Source organism: Aspergillus steynii, assembly GCF_002849105.1.
Source record: "Aspergillus steynii IBT 23096 chromosome Unknown P170scaffold_5, whole genome shotgun sequence".
NCBI lineage: Eukaryota > Fungi > Ascomycota > Eurotiomycetes > Eurotiales > Aspergillaceae > Aspergillus > Aspergillus steynii.
Window position 1 is genome coordinate 1,403,132 of NW_020194402.1, and position 23,270 is coordinate 1,426,401.

General features: G+C 52.1%; 9 protein-coding genes across 9 annotated transcripts; 4 read left to right on the forward strand and 5 right to left on the reverse strand.

Annotated features, from left to right (window-relative positions):
* Positions 1–123: 123 nt before the first annotated feature.
* P170DRAFT_437626 (Rad4 family protein) lies at positions 124–3,224 on the reverse strand. Its single transcript, XM_024849411.1, has one exon. It carries the CDS (start codon positions 3,060–3,062, stop codon positions 276–278), a length of 2,787 nt encoding a protein of 928 aa, XP_024703216.1. The 5' UTR covers positions 3,063–3,224; the 3' UTR covers positions 124–275.
* A 112-nt stretch (positions 3,225–3,336) lies between these two features.
* Positions 3,337–3,863, forward strand: P170DRAFT_476568 (CoA-binding protein; the record flags this gene model as incomplete). Its single annotated transcript, XM_024853358.1, has 2 exons — positions 3,337–3,421; positions 3,484–3,863. 2 exons carry the CDS (start codon positions 3,337–3,339, stop codon positions 3,861–3,863), a joined length of 465 nt encoding a protein of 154 aa, XP_024703217.1.
* A 250-nt stretch (positions 3,864–4,113) lies between these two features.
* P170DRAFT_476569 (uncharacterized protein) lies at positions 4,114–5,208 on the forward strand (the record flags this gene model as incomplete). The annotated part of the gene is made up of 1 exon (XM_024853359.1): positions 4,114–5,208. One exon carries the CDS (start codon positions 4,114–4,116, stop codon positions 5,206–5,208), a length of 1,095 nt encoding a protein of 364 aa, XP_024703218.1.
* A 458-nt stretch (positions 5,209–5,666) lies between these two features.
* P170DRAFT_476570 (uncharacterized protein) lies at positions 5,667–5,958 on the reverse strand (the record flags this gene model as incomplete). Its single annotated transcript, XM_024853360.1, has 2 exons — positions 5,667–5,819; positions 5,896–5,958. The coding sequence occupies 2 exons, from the start codon at positions 5,956–5,958 to the stop codon at positions 5,667–5,669; spliced, it is 216 nt and encodes a 71-aa protein (XP_024703219.1).
* Positions 5,959–8,353: 2,395 nt separating this feature from the next.
* P170DRAFT_410307 (MFS transporter) lies at positions 8,354–10,102 on the reverse strand (the record flags this gene model as incomplete). Its single annotated transcript, XM_024846841.1, has 3 exons — positions 8,354–9,263; positions 9,321–9,777; positions 9,840–10,102. 3 exons carry the CDS (start codon positions 10,100–10,102, stop codon positions 8,436–8,438), a joined length of 1,548 nt encoding a protein of 515 aa, XP_024703220.1. The 3' UTR covers positions 8,354–8,435.
* A 3,060-nt stretch (positions 10,103–13,162) lies between these two features.
* On the reverse strand, positions 13,163–14,733 carry P170DRAFT_427091 (uncharacterized protein; the record flags this gene model as incomplete). The annotated part of the gene is made up of 3 exons (XM_024847755.1): positions 13,163–13,529; positions 13,584–14,102; positions 14,213–14,733. 3 exons carry the CDS (start codon positions 14,731–14,733, stop codon positions 13,163–13,165), a joined length of 1,407 nt encoding a protein of 468 aa, XP_024703221.1.
* A 788-nt stretch (positions 14,734–15,521) lies between these two features.
* On the forward strand, positions 15,522–16,438 carry P170DRAFT_427092 (F-box protein; the record flags this gene model as incomplete). Its single annotated transcript, XM_024847756.1, has 2 exons — positions 15,522–15,858; positions 15,948–16,438. 2 exons carry the CDS (start codon positions 15,522–15,524, stop codon positions 16,436–16,438), a joined length of 828 nt encoding a protein of 275 aa, XP_024703222.1.
* Positions 16,439–17,507: 1,069 nt separating this feature from the next.
* Positions 17,508–17,820, reverse strand: P170DRAFT_476574 (uncharacterized protein; the record flags this gene model as incomplete). The annotated part of the gene is made up of 2 exons (XM_024853361.1): positions 17,508–17,577; positions 17,636–17,820. The coding sequence occupies 2 exons, from the start codon at positions 17,818–17,820 to the stop codon at positions 17,508–17,510; spliced, it is 255 nt and encodes an 84-aa protein (XP_024703223.1).
* A 2,868-nt stretch (positions 17,821–20,688) lies between these two features.
* Positions 20,689–23,034, forward strand: P170DRAFT_385934 (MFS transporter). The gene is made up of 2 exons (XM_024845752.1): positions 20,689–20,957; positions 21,068–23,034. The coding sequence occupies exon 2, from the start codon at positions 21,105–21,107 to the stop codon at positions 22,944–22,946; it is 1,842 nt and encodes a 613-aa protein (XP_024703224.1). The 5' UTR covers positions 20,689–20,957; positions 21,068–21,104; the 3' UTR covers positions 22,947–23,034.
* Positions 23,035–23,270: the final 236 nt, after the last annotated feature.

The window sequence follows — 23,270 nt, forward strand, 5'->3', positions numbered from 1 at the left end:
CAAACGCGCAGTTGCATGCACGCGGAAAGCACATCGGCATCCAAATGCATTGGATTCGAGACGTCATTTACCGCGGAGATCTAGAGCTGCGATGTGTGCCTACGGACGATAACGGTGCAGAGATGTTGACCAAGGCGCCCGAAGGGACGGTGCGATAAGCTCGTGGGCAAGATGGGAATCATGAGTTGATAGAACAAATGCCAGCTATCGTAAACACGGAAGAGTCAAGAAAAAACCATATTAAATGAATATGATACAGAAAACCACGCTATTGATTACCGCCGCGTCATATTTCGAGTGCGTCGGCGAGTAGAAGGCGGTTCCGGCGCCTGCTTCTGTGCCCGTCTGGTTCTTGACCCGGTGAACTGGACCTCCGGATCGGAGTCGAGATTATCGTCCGAAGGTGATTGTGGCGGAGGAGAGAGCTCTTCGACGGAGGAAGTATCGCTGTCTGGGATCTCGACCCTTTCGAATCCACCCTCGTTGTCGTCATCCTCGTCTACATCCATATCTCCCGGAACAGGATCTGGCTCATCGACAGGCGGGTTGGATTTCGGATGCTCGTGGTGCTTTTCAACAATTAGACCGCCGTCGTCTCCATCGTCCTCGCCTGGTAGGAGGAAGCCACCGCCCCGATCAGCGGGATCGTCATCGGCCTCTTCTTGCGGGTGTGTATCAAAGTCTCTGGTCGGAGAGGGAGGGGGCCGTTCGGCTTGTCGTCTTGTAAATGGATTGTAGTCGTCCTTCTCGTATTCTCGAGATGACTGCCCGTATTCTTCCCGAACGCGTTCGGCGATGCGCAGACCGAAGAGAAACTTGCGCCAGGTTTGCAGGATTCGGGCCTCCGCTTTTCGACGCTCCTTTTCTCGTTTCTCGGCGGCGTCGGCACGCCAGGCGTCCTTGAGGAGGTCCTCATTCTCAACAGCTACCACGACGCCCTCGATGACGGGGACGGCCATCTTAGAACCGAACTCGAAGCCTGTTACGGCCTCGGCGTAATCGATGCCTAGTTTCTTGCACAGACGCACGGTTCCCGGCCAGGGGATGTGTGCAGCACCGCGCGGGACCATGCTGGGCACGAAGCAGTCGATGTTGCCGTAGTCGTTCTTGGGGATGACGCCGTCCCGGATGGGGGGCGGGATGATGTATTCGGTTTGGTATTTGGCGTAGAGGCCCTGCTTAGGCTTTTCGCCGGTCTCACGCTCGAGTTCATCGACCTCGCGTTTGCGGAGGAGGGTGACGGCTCGGATGGGGACGCGTTTCAGTGGAATCTCGCCTTTCTTGACCTGTCGACCTTCTTTGTGCCAGCTTTCTGCCGAAAGGCATTTGACAACGTCTTTCCGTCGGTAGACATCCTCTTCTTTGGCTTTGGCGCCACGCCCCGTGGTGAACGTCCGGACGCGCTGGGCGCCAGGTTTTAAGGCCTCCTCGCGGCGGAGAAATCGCTCGAGGACGAATTCGGTGGATGCGCGCAGGCTCTGGAGAGTGTCCCCTTCTTTGGCGGGTTTCTTCTCCGGCTGATTGGGAGCGAGGTCTTTTGCATCCTCGATATCGTCGACCGCAGTTCGTTTGTTGGGAGCCCGCTCGTAGATGCGCAAAGTCAGGCGGAACCAGTCGTACTCGTAGTACTTCCCTTTTCGGCCGTGTATGGGGATCTTCTCCACGGGAAAACGGTATCCCTTCGTTTTCCCGGGCCAGGTGCGGCGACGCAGATACCGCGTGGTGACGTCCTTGGCCGTCTTGTCGGACGAGTAAGCTACCACGTAGCAGATGACCTGCTTTGCTTTCTCGGCTTTGGCGCCGCGAGGCTCAAAACCCGCCTGCAACTCCGGGCTCGAAGCCACGGCGTTTTGGAGCACGAGAGGGTCGACCGCAATGATCTCGTGCGTCACGGGCGAGGCCACCTCCGTCCAATAGATGGGGAAGGGTAGATCTTGGTCGTATCCTTTAGGATTGGTGCTATTACGGGATGGTGTCGGCTTCAAGTCACTGTCGGATTCGGATTCCGCTGCAGCCTCGGTTTCCTCGGTCTCTGTCGTTGGAGCTGTTTCTGCTTTGGGCTTTGAGGTGTATGTCTCCGATTTGGTCCATCCAAACCCCAGAGGCTGCAGACTGGCGACAAGCCGCGCCTCGATGTCCAGGGCACGCAGCAGAGCGGTAAACAGCTGAGCTCCGAGATCTCGCGATCCTTCCATCTGTTCAGCCGCCTGTCGAAACTCCGCGACATCCTGAACCCGCTCCCCATGTCTCTCCGCGTCGTGATCATCGTTTTGCAGGGAAGAGATCTGCGCTTGGAGATGGGACATGGGTTGATAGCCATGTTTTCGTAATCCCGGGGAGGTGATCTTGAACTGCTTCTTCCAGTAGGCGGCCAGCACCTTGAGCAGAGAGATGACGGGGTCACCGCGACTCATATCCGGCTGTCCTGGCTCCAACCGCGTAGATCCCTCCCCCCAGTCGCGCTCCGACTCCTGCCGTTGCTTTCCCTTCTTCTTCTTCTTTTTGGACTTGTCTTCGGGCGGTTTCTCCGGGAGCTCCAGACCGGACGCGACACGCCACTTTTTGACCTCCTTGTGAAGCGCCGGGGGCAGCTTGCGACGCAGAATCTCGTGCACGTCGGAGTCGTTCGCCCAGGCATTGCGCAGGGCATTGTGGTATAAGAGGAACTGGACATGGAGACGATGGGTTTGGATACGAATCTGGCGCTCAATCTTCGAAGGTCCTTTATTCCCCTCTACAATGCCGGGCAGGTGGACGTCGTTTTTATCCAGGGTTAACTCGAGGTCTTGGAAGTGGGCGGGAGTATTCAAAGCTGCCGGGGTGGCGGTAGGGTTGGAATCGATGGCATCTTCCCAATCGACTTCCTCGTCGTCGGATTCGTCTTCTGATTCATCATTTTCGGGTTGCGGAGGTTTCGGAGTGTCGCTTGGAGCATCACTCAGAGACGAGTCGGAGCTGTCGTCATCGAGCAGGCCGATCTCGACATTGGGCGTCGCATTTTGGCGTTTGGCACTGGGCGGATCCTCGGAGGAGACACGCTTGCGGGGGACGAAAGGGGGCATGCGAGAGCGATAGAAGAGGAGACGAGAGAGGGATCTATTGGACTGTGGGAGGCGGATTAAATGGATAGAAAGCGAGGGCGATAAGGAAGAGAGAAGGGGAGAAAGTGAAAGATGGAGAAAGATGGAGAGCGGAAAGACTCCCCGCTTTGACTCTCCCTCGACTTGCTAACTTTCCTTTGCTTTCATTTTCTCTCCTGTACATCTTGGGACTTTCTCTCTCATTTTTATAGTCTCACAAGATATTTAATACTCAATATCAATCGAAATACTCATAATGGACGCCGTCAAGCGCTTCTTCTCCTCCCCGCAGTTTGCGGTCGCCGGAGCCAGCAATGACGCCAACAAGTTCGGCTACAAGAGTAGGTTGTCGCATCAGAACTATAGAACGATCGAACGATCGAACTCACTATGTCTACGGCAGTTCTGGCCTGGTATCATCAGCACTCGCTTCCCGTCACCCCACTGAACCCTCGTGCGGCCTCCATCCAACTGCCCTCGCAGACCTACGCGACGGTCGCATCTCCCGCGGCGCTGTCGGGCCCATCGCAGACGTCGCTGTCGGTGGTGACACCTCCCGGCGTGACGCTGCCTCTCCTCCAGGAGGCTCATTCGGTCGGGATCCCGGCAGTCTGGCTGCAGCCGGGCACTTTTGACGAGGCGGTGCTGAACTTTGCGCGCAGTCACTTTGAGGCGGTCATTGCGGGCGACGGAGGGCGCGGACACGAAGGCTGGTGCGTGCTGGTGGATGGCGAGGAGGGATTGGAGGCCGCTGGAGTGACCTGGAGGAGTCAGAAGTTGTAGTGAATCACTGGAGAACCAGGCATAGTAGGCATAGTAGGCATAGGTATACTACTCCGGAGGGAGTGAAGGCAAATGCGGAGAGTCGATGAGATCACCTGCCGTCTTTTCTCCAACCTCCTCTTTTCTTTCTTCCTTCTTAATTTTTTTTATTCCCTGTCCATCCTCTCCTTTTCCCCCTTCCCTCCACAAATCAAGAAAATAAGCAGAAGAAAATCCGAAAATAAATAAAAGTGCCCTGCATATTTCCCAAATGCCCTTGTTTGTCGAATCTCCGATCCCTCCCCAACTCGATCTCACCGGGCCTCCTTCGCAAATCTTTGCCCCCACGACTTCCTCCGCCTCGTCGGCTCTCTATCGCTCCATTTCCATCCCCTCGCGCAAAAGATGTCGCTACTATGAGTCCGGCGCTCGGGCTTGGACTGATTCCTCCACCGACCTCATCAGCGCCACTCCTCTCAGTTCTCCGGACGGCTACCATCCCTCCTTGTCCCACCTGGGGTCCGACGATCTCACCTCCGAGGCTGACTGCTATCGCCCAAATCGCTACAAGGACTATCCGCGTCCCTTCGATGGCAGTGTCGAGTCCCTAGCTGAAGTCAGCGAGGTCCGTCGCAAACGCAGCCGTCGGGATCCTCACACCTCGCCGCCCGTTGCGCCCGCTGCGAATGAGAAGATCGCTTTTGCCGGCGACTACGGCGAGCAGGATGACTACAACACCGGATTTCTGTCTCAGCCCGCTCCCGTACGCTGGACGCGCGCAGTGCTGGGCGTAGTAGGCAAAGTCTGGGGATTTTGCTGGTCGGGGGCGTTTCGAGGATTCTATGCCGGCGGGGGTCAAGGATACGCCATGACGGTCGAGCAAGGACCCACAGAGAAACAGGACGCCATGCTTCCCTCGGCACCCGTGCAGAGCGAAAGAGACGCGACGCCGATCCCCGGGGAGTATCCGGATGATGAACTTCGACAGAACTGGGTGATGGTGTCCTCACGAGATCAACCTGCCGACTACGTCGACGATGCCGCATCGTCGTCTCGCAAACGTCGAGCCCAACCTCATCGTCGCGCTGGCTCCGGACTGATGCGACGTCGACAGTCGGGGAACAGGACCCTCATGTCCGCTCCGTCTTCTTCGGGTCTCCCAACAGCCCACTTCTCCTCGCCCGCCAAACCCAGGGAGACCCCCGTGTCGGTGGAAACCCAGCGGTACATGGCCCAGAGACGCCGGATTGAACGCGAAGAGGACGCTAGCCTTCGCCGCCTGAATCGACAGCTTCAGGCCATGATAAAAGAGGGCAAGCAGGCCCTAGGCACCCGCGTGGAGGTCGACGATTATATGGAAGATTGATGCCTTTGTTCTTTGTATTTTTTTTTTCTGCGCTACTCTTGATGCTTTGCAACGACCATGCCCATCGGCTACGAATAATTACGGATACCCAGCCATTCCTTTGATGTTGTCTTGTTTTCAGCCTTTCTTTTGATGAAGGGGTGCTTTGGTTTACGGCGATCGGATCAGACGAGATCTTCTTTTCAACGTGTTACGAGAACGAAATATCACTAGCAAAAAGCCTACTATTAGCCATGAAGCTAGGTAGTTAGTCACGACTGACGAATTTCAAAATACATTATTCACCTGACAGATTCGAAGGAACCCTCACAATACATAATTCAACCTAATCTCCTGCACAGAATCCGGGTGCAAAGTAACCCTCCCTTCTGGATACAACTCATATGAACGTGAAATTACAAACCGCCTCCATCATATCATTCAACCCGTCCTAGCAAACTCAACCCAACTCCTCCCAATCAACGAAATCCCAAAGTATTCGGCAGGTCCTCCTTGTCAATGCCCAGCAGCGAAAAGTCGATGTCCTTGGTAAACGCCTTGGGGTTCAGCAGCGCGGACACGAGACTGTCTGCTTCGAAGCGGCGCACGGGCTGTTTGGTTTCGCCTGTGGTCTGCATCCAGTAGTTAGTAGGTGAATTCTCTTCTTCGGTATATCGAACAGGGAACCAGGGAATGTCCATGACATACAGGAACCGGCGCAGCGACAACAGCCGAGACGAAAAGAGCGACGACACCCGTGGAGATCTTCATGGTGATATATACGAAAGGTCACGATTGAAAGAAGACGATCACAGCACCAGTACCAGCACCAGCACAACGAGCGACGGACCTATACTCAGCTCAAGTGTTGTTAGTACACGTCCACAGATCGTGCTCTTGAGCCTCAAATGACAGGGCTTGAATACTGGGACCACGAGGAATTGTCGAGACGGAATCTGGGTGAGGACGGAATCGGAAGGGATGAGAAAAACAGATGGAAGATGTACCTGCGTACGACGACCTGCCTTCCTGTCTGACTAATTGACGAAGCCTTTCTCCTTGTGGCAACGAATCAGCTGGGCTCGAGGCTGAGTCTCAGTTGCCCCTTGGTTCTTTCTTGCCCCTTCATTCCTGGTCAAGGGGTTGATTGGGTTTGGTATGGGGGATGGGGGTTTGTTTGGGGAGCATGGGGTTCTACGGGGATTAGGAAGAGGGGTTTGTGAGGATGAAGAGTATGACATTGATTTATTTGGCGTTGGAGATGAATATGGCGTCCATGGTGGTGTAGATAGGTCGTAGGTACGTGGTGGTGAGGATCGTGATGGTGGTGCACGAGACAAGCGCAGGGGGAGGAATGCAAGGGGTCGTAGAACTGGGTGGGTGGTTGGATGGTTGGGTGAGTCTTGGCGAGGATAGGGAGATGCTGGGATGAAAAGCTTCATGGTACGATTCGGATCTATGAGGATGAGTAGTATGTGTGCGTCTTGAACTTGGTTGAACATGCAGTAGTCTGGAGGACCATATAATGGCCGATTTGCTCAAAGAACAGCGTCTCGATAAGAGCTAGTCGAGTAAGCCGAATCAGTCAACGTATCTCCCTTCTCTTATCTCTTCATGAAGAGGAACTATTAGGAGACACTTTGCTCTAAAAGCTCCAGTGGGCTATATCTAATCCAGGAGGTTATATCTAATCCCGCGGAATCCCATGGGCCCGAGTCGTGAAGACTGGTCCATGTCTTATAATCCAAATCTACAGAGTAAGATTGCAGCTCAAAGCAAACAAGTAAAGCCACAAAGCTTGGCCGGCACTAGTCGCATCGACCCACTCACTATCAATTGGATGTATTCAGTCTGTAGCTTCTCCGTATCTCCGTGGAAATGCTATCCCTACACATGGATAGTACCTGGGGAAGCAATCTACGAGGGAAAGGACTGGGTGGAATTAAACACAGTACATACATATATATGGTAGACAGCATACTATCCGAAAGTACATGGCATATTGCTCCGATCCCTGATCTAGAACCCTGTTTACCTGTCGCATAGATTCTAGACCAGTTGTTCATGGATTTGCCACTGTCAACTAGTGTTGGGTATCTTCCGATGGATATTTATAGTATGTACTAGCTAAGGGAAGTTGTGGGTATTGTAGTTCAGAACATGCATATATTGGCTGTGAACTTGGACACCAAATGCTCCCTCCTTGACAAACGAACAATAAAAGAAAATCCATGACAAATAGACACGACCCAACTCACCCCGAGAAACAAAACGCCAAAAAACAAAGAAGAAAGAAAGAAAAAAGCCCCCACGTCATACCGATCCCCGATATTCCTCCGCGGAGCAAACGACGTAATCACGAACCCCTCGCCCTACAAGGAGCGCCGCCGATCTCATCACGCATAGTTTCAGGCCCAAAATCAAAATCCCACACAAGGCTGGAATGCTCGAGTGGAGCGAGGCTGACGCACGCCGTTGCACAAGCTCCGGTCCGTTTTCATGCAGGGCGGGTTGCCCTGCAGGGCTTCCTGGCTGCATGCATCTATCGGAGTAAGCATTGCAGCTTCTGGAACTCGGTTGCTGAACCCCTTTCTTTTACCATCTTTCCCCCCTTTCCTTGGCGAAGGGCGCTTGGCACCTGGCTTTTTGGCCTTAGGGTTAGGCACGACACGCATTCGCATTCCTCGGATCTTTGCTTATTTCTTTAATTTTGCTCTGGTATGTGGGTGTCCTGGATTCCGAGGATGACGTAGTCTGCCGAGTATGGGCTTTAGAAGGAGCTTCTGATTGGGATCTGCGGGGTGTTTGGCTGGACTTATCCCTTGGAGGGTTTGGTGTATGTGTCAACTTCTTTTTCTTCTTTCTGTGATTGCCTTTGTAGTGTTGAGTTACGTGGGGTGGAATGGTGATGTCTTGATCTTTGAAATCTCATATTCTCGCTCACTTGTCTAAAGTCAACGCCAAGTAAAGCCAGTTCACCTGGAATGGTAAAAGTCTATATACAGGAAAAATAAATGAAACCCCGGAATATCATCCCATCCATTCTTTTCGAAAGATTAACCCGTGTATACCCGCATTTATGAGTGCATACTTTCCAAGTGGAAGAAGAAAACGCTCGATGATAGTCATGTCGGTTCCTGAACGCCTACCCAAACGCTTGTAATGCAGTGATCTTTTTGGATGTCGTGACAACGAAAAAGAAAATAGAAAATGGAATTAGACGAAAAAGTTGTTCGGAAGAAGAGAGATTAGTTCATGTTGGGACGGAATTTCGGGTTGGTCCGGATGCTCTCGCCGTACTTCAGCAGGAAGACCGTGGTGGGTGCAAAGGCGGCCGCGATGAAAGCGAGGAGGCTGTTGCCCCAGCCCATTCCAAAATTGTTGTACAGATGGGTGCCGGCAAGGGGGATGGTGGCGCCGAAGATCGACCGGAGACAAAGTTCCGCCGAGACGGCGCTGGCGGCGTACAGAGTGTATGCGTCCACCAGGTACACCTGCGTCACCAGATGCACGTAGTAGATGCCGATGCCCAGAAAGAAGGTACCCATGATAGGAACAATCCAGTGCGTGTGGTACTCGGCAGACCAACCGTACCAGAGAAGACCGATGGGGACCAGACAGCATCCCACGACGAGGGGCGGCAGACGGTCCTCGGGCCTCATCTTGCCGTGAATCTTCTCTTGTCGCCGGACGTAGCGATCCGAGAAGTAGCCAACCGTGATCTGGCCTAGAGTGAAACCCAGACCGATGCCAAGGTAGCCGAGACCGGCCTCGCCAGGGGTGAAGTTGTACATGGACTCAAACATCTCAGTGAAGGTCGTGAAGAGAATATACATGTAGCTGTAGGTGACAGCACTGTACAGAGACACGATCATGACGATGGGCGACAGGAAGAGGAATTTGATTGGACGGGTAAGAGAAACCCGCAGCATCTGACAGGCAGTTTGACCAGTCTCGTACTTGGTACGGTAGTGGAAACCAGTCTCCTTTTGCAGCTTCATGGCCTTCTTCTGAAGGATAGTTGGCGCGTACGTCTCACGGAGCAGGAATAGAGACGCGATTGCAACGATTGCGCCCTGTGCAATCATATTAGCTTTGGATAATGTTGATTGACAGACGGAGCAAAGGCTTACCACAATGGCTTCAAGCCAGACGGTCCATCGCCATCCAACGTTTTGGACCATATAACCTCCAAAGATAGGGCCAGTCACAAAACCCAGCAGAGGCCCCACAGTCCAGATCGTCATGGCGGTTCCCCGTTCATCCATCTTCATCATATCGCTAACGAAGCCGCCTCCCACAGTTACTGGGACTGAACTAGCCATACCCATGAATAGTCGAGAGACAATCAACATCGGCATGTTGACGCTGGCAGCGCAGACAATGTCCGCAGCCAAGAAAAGAAAGTTTGCCGCGTGGGTCATTGGCAGCCTTCCGCTCATTTCGGTGATGGGTGTCAGGATGAGAGGGCCAATGGCAGCTCCCATGACATAGACAGAGACCATAAGAGAAGAAATGGAATCATCGTGGTTGTTGAATTCTTCCTGGACAGCCGGCACAGCCGGCGAGAAGATTGTGGACACCAGGGAGCTGAGAATGGTTAGCATGACATGCTCGCCACCATGAAGATCAGGAGTGACAGGTCTGCTTACACATTGTAACTGCTTATGGAAATCAAGGCAATGGTCAACCATTTCCGGAAACTCGTCCAGTTCATGGGATTCTCGGGATCATTGGGACCATCCCAATGGACGAGTTTGTCGTCTTCATCCTGAGACGACTCGCCCAATTCGGCATCACTGCTATCAGTTGGCCTGATCGATGCGGCCTCAACATGGACGTCCTTCTTCTCCGCGTCGCTCAGATAAGAGGTAGGCAAAGAAACCGCCGAATCGTGGGTGGTTTGTGGTGACATGGCTACCACAAAAAGAGGGAAAGACTAGTGGAATGAAGATTCAAGAGGAAAGGATGAGATGATAGAGACCAAAAGATGGCAGCCATGGTCGTAGAAATAAGTAAATGAACCGTAGGCAGGAAGAAAAAAAAACAATTGTTCATGAAAAAAAAAATCCCCGTCGTAGATGATCATGATGATAATTTGCCCTGATTTTGGCAGACAACGCGCGTCCATACAGATGGATAGTTCTGGTATGTTGGCCCTTGCTTTTTTTTTTTTTTTTTTTTTTTTTGACCCAAGCTCCTTATTTTTTTGATCTCCAAAGGCAAAATGGGCCCTAAATCAGATGGGTCATCACGCATTGGTGGATACAGCGAAGGACACCCGCTGGGCAGCACGGGCTCCGAACCAAGCTATAGGGATGACGATGCCCTCCAATACCCCTTGCATGGCCGAGCGTTATTCCATGTCCGGCACCACACAATGCCAATAAGCTCAGCTTATCGTCGCCCCGATCTACACAGCTACCTTTTCTCAGGGTAACGCATCATAATCATCCCCACATGATCTGCTCCTGTGTCCAAGGCCTGTGAAATTTTCTCCCCTTGTATGTTAAGGCTGGTCATCCATTTTCAAGTGGCATGAAGATTGTCTCCCAAATAGTGACGGATGACGATATGGGAGGCGAGCGAAGCACTCCCCCCTTTGGGTTGGTTTTGTCAACGTTGACGTGGCCTTGAGCAATCAAAGAATGGAATCTCGCGATACTCCCAATTTCGTAGCCGAGGTCAGATACAGATGGCCGGAAGGGGAACGACCCCCCTGAAGGAAGGGAAGGGAAGCCGCCACTAGTTGGTGGACCCGGAAGCCAATTTTTTTTTGTCTGGTAGGGGTCTAGAAGATGTTTCATGGTTCCTGCTGTCACCGCCATGGGCGTTGTGGAGAATCACCAAGCCATGATGGAGATAGTTGGAGTGGTGGTACTCCGTACATCTGGTAGTTTCTCCTAGATGCGCTGTCATCATCAGCACGCCATCTGGGCCACGCACCCAGGGAGGAAAGTATGGTGGGATGGAGAACGAATTTCCCGAGGGGCAAGAATTCCGCCATCAACAAAGCGAAATTCGAAACATCGTCGAATGTGCGATCCGTGACACAATGAAACCTGCCACACGGTGTGATGGCTGAGATATGTAGATCCGGATGCCCGACAGGGCAACCCAAGCTCCGATCCAGTAATGCTGGACCCGCGCACTTCGCGGCCAAATGATTGGATAGCGGGGTGCGGGTGATCCTCCTCTCGGGACGGACTATCGGATGTCAATCACGGTCGCAAGCTTCGACTTCGATGGGGTTCATGAACTTCATGGTGGGAGGGGCGAGGGTGATTCACTCATCTCCACGCTCCACTCAATGCAATGGCTCATCTTTTTCGTGTGCCGGACACGGTCTAGAAGAGACCTCCGTGATCTCCCCGGCTTGATCTTCAGGACTATTACTAACAGTTTAGCCAATATATTCGCCCGATCGACAGGGAACCCTCCCGGGAAATAGTCGCGTGAAGGAAGCTCTGTCCAACGGCTGAGCCGTAGTGGATAAAGAGAACCTTCGAGCCACCTTGGCTGAACAGCGCAATGTGGAGAGTCTTTGCAGCGAGAGTGCAATAGTATTAAAAAAAAAATAATAATAAAAAAAAATAATAAAAAAAAAAGGTCGGGAGAGAGACGGCTTTCTGTCGGCTGCACAAGCTTCCCCCCCAGCCAGCCATTCTCGACAAACCTCCCTCGCCACAATTAGAAACAGACCTTTCAGATGGCGAAAAAATAGTTTAAGTTTTGTGTGGTCCACACCTGAGACACTGACAGATCCCCTCCCTCTCAGTTGGAGATAACGGATTAGCTCGGGTAATCCCAAGGTTCGGGTTCGGTTTCATATTTTTAATGCAACTGGAAATTGGGATGACATCCCATGGTTCCTTCGCGGGGGGGATCTTTCGGACGGTCTCTTCTCGGGACTTTGGACAATGCGTGGCCCCTCCACACCTTTTCTTTTCGCATCTGTCTGGGGTGTACTCCGTAGAAGGCACGAGAGACACACGTGCCCGACATAGGTCCACACATACTCCGTAGTAGTGGATGGGGATGGCATTGGCAAAGTCCACAAAACCCATATCCGCCTACCATGTTCTGGACTCCGATGGCGCGCACCCTTCACCTCCGGGTCTTTCGGGGCCAGATTTGCCCACGATGTGTGGTGCGACGACTGGACCAGCTCAACCATCTTCATCACGACGCTGGATAACCGACCAGACCGACAGCTGCTAGGGAGAAATGACGCTTCTCCCGTCCAATGAAGGCGACGGGATCTCGATGGCGCAGAACCCGCGATGAGATCCGTCCGAGAGATCCGGGATGGAGAAGGTGGCGCGATGACAGTCCGAATTGCGGTCTCGTGCTGGGCCACGTGCCACAAGGTTCGACGGCCCTGGTGCCTGAGCCGTCGCTTCTTCCTCTTGCAACCTCCGGCGACACCAGGGTCGATGGGCTTCCAGGGCGCGATATCCGCCGGCAAAGAGGCCGAGTCTCGAATCCGGAGAAGGAGGTGGATTCGTGCTAGATGACAGGTCATTCGGTTGGTGAGATGAGGCCTGAAGAAACGCAAGAATCTGCTCCGGCTAACTAAGATCATCGCGGCAACTAGCATTCTACTGCGTATGGTGACATCCTTGGCATGTTGGTGCTCAGCGAGATGGGAAATACTTTCCGAAAAGAGATAAAGAATCCCCGAGCTGGGGCTCTTAGCAGGGATCGGTTTTCAACTAATATCAAAAGGTATATGCTGTGAGTTGGACTAATCACTCGGGTTCAATCCCCTCATGAACTGTTCATTGAATGCTAAATCATATTGTAGTCAATACAATACGCTACTCAGGTCGATGGAGTAGCTAGAAAGAAAATAACGGTAGTCCAAACAGAGCAGACGCTGTTGCGCTGTTACACAGCGTCAACCCGTCCAAAAGGCAGACAATAGAAAAATGTTATCCCGAAACGAAAGCAACTTATCCCCTTGTTGTGAGCTCTAAAACCGTTTGTGGTAGTCCAAGACGGCATCCTCAATCTTCTCAACCAACCTCTTGAAGCCGGAGGCTTGGACAGATCCGAGATTCCGAAATTCGAACAGTGGCACCAATCGCTTGGAGTCACGGTAGACCTCCTCATGAGCTGACTTCAATCCACCAACCTGTCCATCAATAACAGCATCTCCCCTGGCCAAGATATCCTGGCCTCTCGGCAGCCCGTTCATCCACTCCTTCAGTCGCACGCGGTGTTCCTCTGGCCGCTCGGTTTCAGGGTTCTCACCCTTCAGGTGGAGCTCGGTAGTTTCGTCCATGCTCTTCTTGGGCTTGGGGTTCTTCGCATCGCCGTCACACGCCATGCTGTCGAATCTGTCCGAGTCATTTGTTAAGCACTCATTCCCACACCAACAAATGGAAACTCACTCGACTTCGTCTCCTTCGTCATTTTTATAACAGAGCAGGACCGAGACCAGCTTATATAGGTCACCTTTAATATCAGACTTTACGTCATTATAGATGCTGGCGAAATCGGTGCGCGGCATAATTGGCGTCAGCATCTTGGGACTTTCTTCCGGATTTCTTGTTTCCGCGTTCTTGGCGTAAGAGACTACCAAGGATAGAAATCCCATTGCATCGGGGGTGATCTGGTCGGGGCTGTTACCCTCCGGGTTGGCCTGGAAGAAGTTCTTGTTGACCCAGATCATTCGCCCCTTCGACGCCATCTTCGTTCCCGGCAACAGGGGAGTGTTCTCGCCGGAGCGAGCCTTGCGAAACAAATCATGGATAGCTCCCAATGGCATCGGGACTGTAACCTGGTACTGCCAACCAATATTAGCAATCGCACCTTCGTTTGCTGGCTTCTCCACAGTCCATTTTTGGCAATGCTTTTGTTTGGCCTTGCCGATGGTGACAGTCTCAGCCCCCTTCTTCCCTTTGAATGGCCTCCAATTGCGTCAGTGGTATCCACGGTCAAGGCCCAGTCCTTTTCTCGCTTGCTTTCTCGGCCATCGACATGCAAGCCTTTCATTTTGAATGTCTCCTTGTCGTTGCACTGTGGATTGGCGAATTTAACGCCGCTGGACTCAAACTCCACGCCGATTCCGGGCTTCTTGTCCTTAGTCGGACCGTCTTCAACAGCGAAAATGTCCCCAGCAGCGTGAGCGTCGGAGAAGGGATTGTCAAGATCGAACCTGTCAGAGAAAGGGTTGCTGTGACTTGAGCCACGCGAAGATCCCCGGTTAGATCCACGAGAGGAACCACGAGAAGAGCCACGACCTCGGCTATCATCCTTTCCTTGACGACCCGGGGAAGAGCCAGGCTTACGACCCTTGCCAGAGGTTGACTTGTCCTTTTTGTCATCTTTCTTATCACCACTGGAAAAAAGACTGCCAAGCCCGTGCTTCTTGTCGCTGGTGGTGCTATGGCTGCTGCTTCTACTGCCGCTGGAGGAACGATGGCTGCCGATGCCTTTACCACGTCCCGGCAGAGCAGAGGTGGGCATGAAGGCCGACAGAAGGAACAAGCAGAGCAGGCATAGTGCCACCTGGGTTGTCACCAGACGTGACAAACGCATTGTAACTGGATAACAGGATAAAGAGAGTGACTAAATAATGAGTGACAAAAGAAAAGAGAGATAAGTAAAGACTGACGCAAGGAAAGTTGACTGATTTGAATTGCAAAGGTCCATATCGAGGCAGAACCTATCACTCTATATATACATGCTCCCACCCCGGTCTTGCATGTCTACTCCCGCCTGGATAGCATACTAATAGCTCTAGCAGATTCAGGACCGACAGGTGAAACGTCCAGGGCGATGAATCAACCTAAACCTAGCAGCAACCGAGTATTTTCCAGGCAATGCAAAGAGATGACCATGATCTATCGATGCATAGCACCGCAAGATATCGCGGAAGACCATGTGCCCAGGCCTACAGCCTTGTATTACCAACTTGGGAGCTCCAATTGCAGGGATTGTCATTGGGCACTTTCTAGAATTTGAAGCAGTTCCTTCCCCAGGGGTGCAAATGAAACTCGGAAGATGGCAGTGCTCTCTAGGCACGCATTAGTTCATGCTTGTTAGTCCTGAACGGAACGAGGCTGATGCGCCCACGCCCTGGAGATCCCTGTGCGCAGGGACCCTGAGTTTGGCCCCTTTTGAGCAATGTAACCATTCGAGTGGGATAGGGTCAGCCCTGCGATTGATTCTCAGTCCGAAAGACCGTCAGTCCCCACCGGCCCGACCCCTGCGGGAGCCAAGATCGCCCCGATGGATTCCGTTCTCCAGCATCTTAAAATGCCTCAGTCCAACCGGCTCCTTCTTCGTCCCTTCCTTCGCTCCTCCATCCCCCTGCATTTCTCATCATGTCAACCCCCTCTCCCTTGGCCCGTCTTCCGGCCGAGTTGATCGGGTTGATTTTCGGTGCCCTTCTGTCCTTCTCAGACGTCGCCAGGTTTGCGGCCACCTGTCGTCGCCATCGCCAAGTATGGGTCGATTTTGCTTACACCATCTATCGCCAAGTTGCCCCACGGACCGCACCCTGTCGCAAACTTGCCCGCCTGCTGCTGGCTGCCCAGGGAGGGCCCCCGGTCAGTGCCACACACCTCTCCCACCCGGAGGTCCTTCAGTTGATCAGCAACGCCGCGGTCGGGGAGAACTCCGTGGCAGACCTTGAAAAACATCATATCCGTCGCGTCAAAGGTAAAACCAAGTCTCTTTCGAATCCATCCCCCCCACAAGGCGGACAGGAGCAAACAACGTCTCGAGTCTCCGCTAATACTTCGATCTAGAAAATGAACTGGTGGTACGAAACCCTCGCCCACGCCATCTGTCGCGCTCCGAACGCATTCGTTACATTCGCGGCGTGTACCAGCTATGGGGACTGGCCCTTCTGGGCCCGGAGGCAAGGCAGCAACGCATCAACTCAATGACGCTGAAAGATATGCTGGAAGTCCGCGATCTGGTACTGGGCGATGCGGTGCATATCGCAGACCCGGTCGTTCTGGCCATGCGAGATGGCTATCCCTACGCGGCGTTCGAGATGGTCTACGTGGATATGTACCCCCGTCTGGAGCAGATCGTGAGTGATCTCTACGATGAGGACATCAGCTCGTGGGGTCTTCCCTATTGTGAGGGGCTTCTGGGACGCATTAGCTTCTGGGATTCGTACTATGATATGTCCAAAGAAATGATTCTGGGAGGACTAGCGGGTAAAAAGCAATGCCCGGACCCGGGGTTGGCGTGGGAGGATACTTCGGATGATGACCGGATAGATGAATGATCGATTAGAAGCAAATATGATTCCCATTGCGCTGGCACCTTTCGGTAGGTGTTTGTGGACCACGAACAGCAGCTAGATATGACACTTATGGGTTGTCGATTGGATGAAATGATTGCTTTTTTCCCTTGTAGAATTGTCATGCTTGACTACAACGGTAGAGATATTTGTCCACTAAAGGGAATTTAGGTGCTTTGCTCGCCAGTTATAAAACAAGGGGCTCACATTAATTTTAATTCATTGATCCTAACCAGACGACTGAGGAAATCTCTTCTCCCAAAGCTTCTTGATTGAAACTAGCCTGCATTGCACTGTATGATCCCCCTCAAATACCACTGTTCTCTTCTCTCAGGAAATCCCTCGCTTCCTTCAATCATAAGCAAATGGTTTGTCACCAGACGTGACAAATGCATTGTAACAGTATAACAGGATAAAGAGTGACAAAAGAAAAGAGAGAATTTTGTCTTTCGCTCCGGTAAAGTACATTGGCAAGTGTAAAAGAGTCACTTAAATCAAGAATATTCCACCTCTTTCTCCATTTGCGACGAAGCGCTAAATATCAGTAATATTCTTGTAGTGCAACTGGAGTTCTTGAAAGTATATTATGCTTTAGTTGCCAATGAAATACACGCCATGTCTGGCCCTTGAGCTCATGACATTTGTGCGTCTGGAGGAGCGCAAGCATCACGCAGTGCCTTTGCTTATGTTAAGCATAACAATGAAAATGTCTCCCTTTGCGCCCTGGACGCTATCGATTGTCTGGAACCGAAGCTTCTTCGCAGTATCAGAGTATAGTATCTCCTACTTGTTGGCGGTTAAAGTCACCTGTGCGCGGTATGGTGAGATTACCAACATGTCTGGGATGTAGCGCAGAATCTGTGTAGTAAGCTGTATAGTAATCTCGGCTTCGCCAGCGTTGTAGATTGATGAGCAGGTACTTTTGTCTGTATCCCCACATAATTAATAAACCGGACCTTATTTTTAAGATACCAGGTTCTTTTGTTCTACTTCAAAGGAACTGTACTATCGTACAGCCGAACAATATTTCTCGAGCATTGAGCACGAGCCGAGGCTACTTGGCCATCATAGTAGGCATCTGAAGTTGGCATGTAGAGACGGTGACGACGTCGATATTGTTCATTCTGGAGAGAGTTTGGACAACTCGCGAGAAAAAGTCGTTCGAATGCAGACTGAGCTCACATGCGTTCTCCCTCTGGTGGGAACGTGGGCGGAGAAAGCTGCTTGTGGTCTCCTACGAGCAGAGCTCGATTGACATTCTCCAGAACCGAAAAGGCGTGGAAGAACCCGGGGTCGCGAAAGAAAGAGGCCTCATTGATGATGGCATTGGGTTTCCATTCGCGCTTCACAAGCTCCTGGACGTTCATTATGGTTGTCACGTCGATGTCAGTCTCTGAAATGACAAGCCTCAGCAACTCATTCCTGTGAGTGTGAAACCTCGCGGCCAGATTGCGGTCGAGGATGCGTCACCGAGTGTAACCAGGTTTCTCCGGCCGAAGAGATGTGCAAGTATCTGTCAATCGCACGTTTTCAGTGAGTATCTTAAAGACCTTCACCTCCTTTGTCTGCCCCATCCGGAAGCACCTCGCATATGCTTGTTTCTTATGGTTGTGGTTCCACCACGGCTCCATCTGTATAATAACTGACGCGGACTAGAGGTTAATCCCAGTACTATCGCATCCGGTAGTAATTAACAGTGGTGATGATGAGTTGCTGATCATGAAATCTTCTTTGATAGACTCTTTTTTTTTCTGTTATCCAGAGTCCCGTTAAAATGGAGACTGATAACCCCCCTCTGTCTGTCTCTTGAGAACCACAACGAGTATGTCCAAAAACTTTCAATAGGAACTAAAAATAATAATCTTTTCGTTGAGCTATGAGTTCCTAGCTCTGTCCCATACCTCGAGAAAGGTGTGTATTCTGGTTGACTTCATCAGGGTCTCCGTATTTTGGGCGTCAAGCCGTGCCAACCATTTATTCCTTGACTCGATACTGATGCCGCCTTGAGCCTCAATGATTCTAATGATGTTTTCGTTGACACCATCATCTATGTAAGGGTTGAATCTTCCTTCGACCCCTTCGAAGTTGTGCTCAGACGGGAGGAGAGGATGAGCTGTCAAGCGTTGGGCACGAACAGCATGCCCCAAAGGATTAAGGCTTTCACCGTCTCTGCCTGCCTTATCCGAGCTCGAGTGAGAGTGGAATCTTGCTCTCACGAACTTGTTTATGGCTTTGAGGACGTGCTGGGATTCCGTATCGTTCAACTTGAAAACGACCGAGCTCTCCTTGAGTAGAGGAAGATTGAGGATAGATGCCGGCCTCGCGATGAGCACCCCATGAGGAAGTGCTGTAATTGTACCAACCTTTTATCTAGAAGTTCAGTGTGGAAAGTATCAATCCCAAGCTGACGCACAACCTGGGTTAGCAAGAGCAGCGTGGGGGTCAGATTGCCAGAGTGATTGACTCATTGAACACTGTCGATTTCACGGTGCAGCCCTGCGATGGCAGAGCAGTCATCTCTTGCTTTCCCTCGGCCTCGATGGCGGTGGCGGTGTCACGGAGGTATTTCGTTCAGTTGAAACTGGCCACCAGAGAACAGGAGGACAATGGTCTTGTCGCTGGCTGTTCAAAAGATTGAGTATGTCCCTATTGGGATTTCGATAGTAACGACCGTGTCAGTCGCTAAATTGGCAAAGGCCAGTTCACCAGACAAATGCAATAGTTTTTCTCAGCTTTCGGTGGAGGAATACAACATTACCAAGTCAAACAGCGTAAAAGAACGTTGTGCCGCTGTTAGCCCTGTATCACTCTTGTCATACTCTAAAGCCGTTTATATGATAAACAAGCCTGTTGACAAATCCGGCTCGTCATCATCCTTGAGATCAACGGAGTGGGTTTTATTTCAGTATTTTTCTCTCAGAACGAGGGACAAAATTCCCAGCTTGACAGAATCATTGCTGGTGAAGATAACGGCTTTAGCAGTGGTCATCTTTTGAGGCACTGCTAAAAGCAGCTTGAGAAAGGCCACAAAGATAAGGTCGTAAGCTAGATGAAGGACAACGGTAACGCTGTAAAGCTTGAGAAGCCAACAACAAAGGAAAGTCTAAGAAATGAGCAAGTGGCAGAGATAGTAGTGGGAGATGAAGAGGAGAAAGGAGTGGGAGATAGGAAAGAATGAAGTAGGAGATGAGAGAGTGAAAGAGATTAGGATATGGATCTGTAGGCAGAACCTTCCCTCTGGTAGAAAGTGAATTTGAAGGATATATAGAGTGAATCAGAAGTAGAAACAAAGAAGTGAAAATGAAGTCAAACAGTCCTACGCAGTACTGTGAATTGCTCTCCTGGCTGGATTATAAGACTATAGCCTTGGGATATGAACTGCGTATACTCCGTTGGGGGCCCGCAGTGGACCACGTGCACTAACCGCATTAGGCAGGCCGATAGATGCCTGAGGTTGCAACATCCTCCGTACTTTGTCAAGGATATAAAAATCCCCAGCCGAATAACCCACTTGTATATGATCTCATAATCATATATAGTATGACTACACGTAGGATTCCAAACACGCGGCCCCTCCGCCTCAGCACGGGGGATTCCCTTTCGACGAGTCTTACGGATCCACTTCGGCATCTTCGTTCCGACCTCGTGATGCCCGCATGCCCTATCTTGCTTGCATATGCGTACAGCAATGCAGACAATCCAGTCATAACCACCCCGTGTAATGCAGAGGCGACGATGGAAGTCTTTCGTTGGCTTATCGCAGTCTGTGTCACCACTGACCAGTCTGGAGTACGACGTTGGATTTTCGTCTGCCAAGAATGCTTGTAACCAACTAGTCCGCCGCCGTCCCAGGGTCCAGGAGTCAACATTCCAATGTCACTCTCCCCCGTATTAAGACCGGGGGGAGATTGGCAGATCGGACAAGATTCTGGCTGCGTCAGAACTGAACTTTCTATGCAATCTAATCCAAAGATGCATCGCCGTCGCCCCGATTGCCTGAGAACCGGAAACACGATTTGTCAAGCTTTGCAGGCCAAGAGAGAGTGGAGCCCAGGCTAAAGAATGCTAAGAGATGCTAAATCCGGGCCGACCGTCGTGGTTCGCGAATGAGAAGTCCCTTTGATAAGCGTTCAGGTCGGCAGTGCACTGTTTTCCCTCTGTTGGCCGGTTTCATTTTTTTTTTTTTCTCGCTGGTGTATTCGGACCTGGATCTCTGCCACTCTAACCGAGGCATTCTCGGCTGTCAATGCCGATTTTTTGCTCGCTTTTCAACTCGGCTGGCCCAGATTGACCCTTCGTAATAATATCAGACCCTCGTTTATTATCACTGCTTTTCCGTCTTGGGCTTTTACATGTAACGTTTGTTCGGGAGTCGCTAAGAGAAAAATATCCCGCGATCTACGACTTCCCCGGGCCAACGACCTCCTTTTGCCACGGTGCACAAGCCAAACAGAGACTTAATGCTCTAATTTCTACCGTTTTTGGTCGATAGAATCAACCTGAGGTGGGTCATACTATCACACTGTGCCACCAGAACGACGATCTCCGAGCCATTTTTGCATCGAGCCATTTTTGCGCCTTCTGAACGAGTCCTAAGCTGACACTGGAGGACAGCAGCGATTCACCGTCGTACCACCAACCCCCGGCAGGCATGACTGGCTCCGTCGCTGGCGAGGCGACTCTGCCATCGCGCATCAACTGCTTCCGGCTGGTGTTCGACCAGAAGGTGGTTACGCAGGAAATCGCGAACTACCCATATGATGGCTCCGGCACCGAGGAAGACCCGTACGTGGTCATCTGGATCCCCAACGACCCTCGCAACCCCATGAACTTCGGGGCTGTTCGGAAATGGTCCTACACGTTCCTGGTCTCGTTCATCACGCTTACCACTGCTCTGGTCTCGTCTGCCTACTCGGGCGGAATGACCCAGATCGTCGAGGATTTCGGCTGTGAGCAAGAAGTCGCCATCCTGGGCATCTCGCTGTTCGTGCTGGGCTTTGCCTTCGGACCTCTAATCTGGGCGCCCATGAGTGAAACTTTCGGTCGTCGGCATATATTCACCATCACGTACTTTCTCATGACGGCGTTCAATGCCGGCGCGGCGGGTGCCCAGAACATCCAGACGCTGATTATCCTGCGGTTCCTGGCGGGTTTCTCCGGCTCGTCGGCCTTTGGAAACGGTGGCGGGAGTATCAGTGACCTTTTCCCTGCGGCGCAACGAGGCATTGCCATCAGCCTGTTTGCTGCAGCGCCGTTGTGTGGGCCGACTGTCGGACCGGTCATCGGGGGGTTCTTGGGCTCTGGAGCCGGATGGCGCTGGGTCGAAGGTTTCATGGCTGCGTTTTCGGGTGTCGTGTGGCTTTCGGTCTGCTTCTTTTTGCCCGAGACATATGCTCCCGTTCTTCTGCGTCGAAGGGCCGCCAAATTATCAGAGCTGAACGGAGGAGTCTATCGCAGCAAGCTAGATATTGAGCGCGGCCGAGTGCCGCTAACAAAAACGCTCTCAACGGCGCTCTCGCGGCCCTGGCAGCTCCTCTTTCGAGAGCCGATTGTTCTCCTGTTCTGCATCTATATGGCCATCATCTACGGAACCTTGTACATGCTGTTCGCCGCCTTCCCGATTGTCTACCAGGAGGGTCGTGGCTGGAGCGAGGGTGTTGGAGGCCTGGCCTTCATGGGCGTTTTGGTTGGAATGGTGCTCGCCGTGCTCTACACGATTCCTGACAACCTGCATTACGCCAAATTATGCCGACAAACCACGGGGCGACTGGCCCCGGAGGTTCGACTGCCTCCCAGTATCGTCGGGGGTATCGCTCTGCCCATCGGACTGTTCTGGTTCGCCTGGACCAACTCCCCTTCCGTCCACTGGATGGCCTCCGTCGCTGCCGGCGTCCCCTTCGGATTTGGCGAGGTGCTCGTCTTCCTCAGTGTCTTCAACTACCTGATCGACGCCTATACTATCTTCGCGGCCTCCGTGCTGGCGGCGAACTCGTCCTTACGATCGCTCTTTGGCATGGCCTTCCCTCTCTTCACCACCTACATGTATAATAACCTGGGCATCCACTGGGCGTCGTCAATCCCCGCGTTCCTGGCCCTCGCTTGCGCGCCCTTCCCATTTCTCTTTTACTGGTATGGCGCGGGGATTCGCAAGAAGTGCGTTTATGCTGCCGAGTCAGAGGCGTTCATGCAGCGTCTCGCAGAAATGCAGAACAAGCCTGCGCGTGCTGCCCAGCCCACCGAGGAGAAGAAGGCGGGCCCTGGAGAGCAGGCCGGGCAGGAAGAGCCTGATGAATCCAGCGATAGCGATACGGATAGTCTCTCGACAATCCAGTCGGAGGGTGTCATGGAACGACGGGCTTCTCGAGCCAGTAGACAGTCAGCTCGTTCGGGACGGTCGTTGGCTCGAACGGCAACGCAATATGAGGAGAATCCGTATGATATTGACCGGGTCAATACGCGGAACTCGGCGATCAGTGGACGGAGGAAGAAATAGAGGAGATCCCCGCCAAGCACCTAGGGCTTATCCTCTGCATGAGCGATGAGATCAGGGTTGGACGGCCAAAAAGTACTGTACAGCGGTGGGCAATCACCACCATTGCATATAGAGTTTGTATAGAGACTCGACGACTGTCGAGAAAATCATAATGGTAATCACCGACGTCTAAGCGCGCCTCTGCGTAACTCCTGTCCAACTAGGTCAAACTATATCCACTGCTTTAAGGGAACTTTCCTGTGTGACTGGCCTTGTAGTTTCATCCCGTTTCGTTCATCTCCCTCCCCCTCTTCCTCTTCTATCCTCATTTTTTTTTTCTTTGAA

What these genes read in the sequence shown, in the direction of transcription:
- P170DRAFT_437626 (XM_024849411.1), bottom strand. Translation starts at nt 3,062, where the DNA reads ATGCCCCCTTTCGTCCCCCGCAAGCGTGTCTCCTCCGAGGATCCGCCC.
- P170DRAFT_385934 (XM_024845752.1), top strand. Translation starts at nt 21,105, where the DNA reads ATGACTGGCTCCGTCGCTGGCGAGGCGACTCTGCCATCGCGCATCAAC.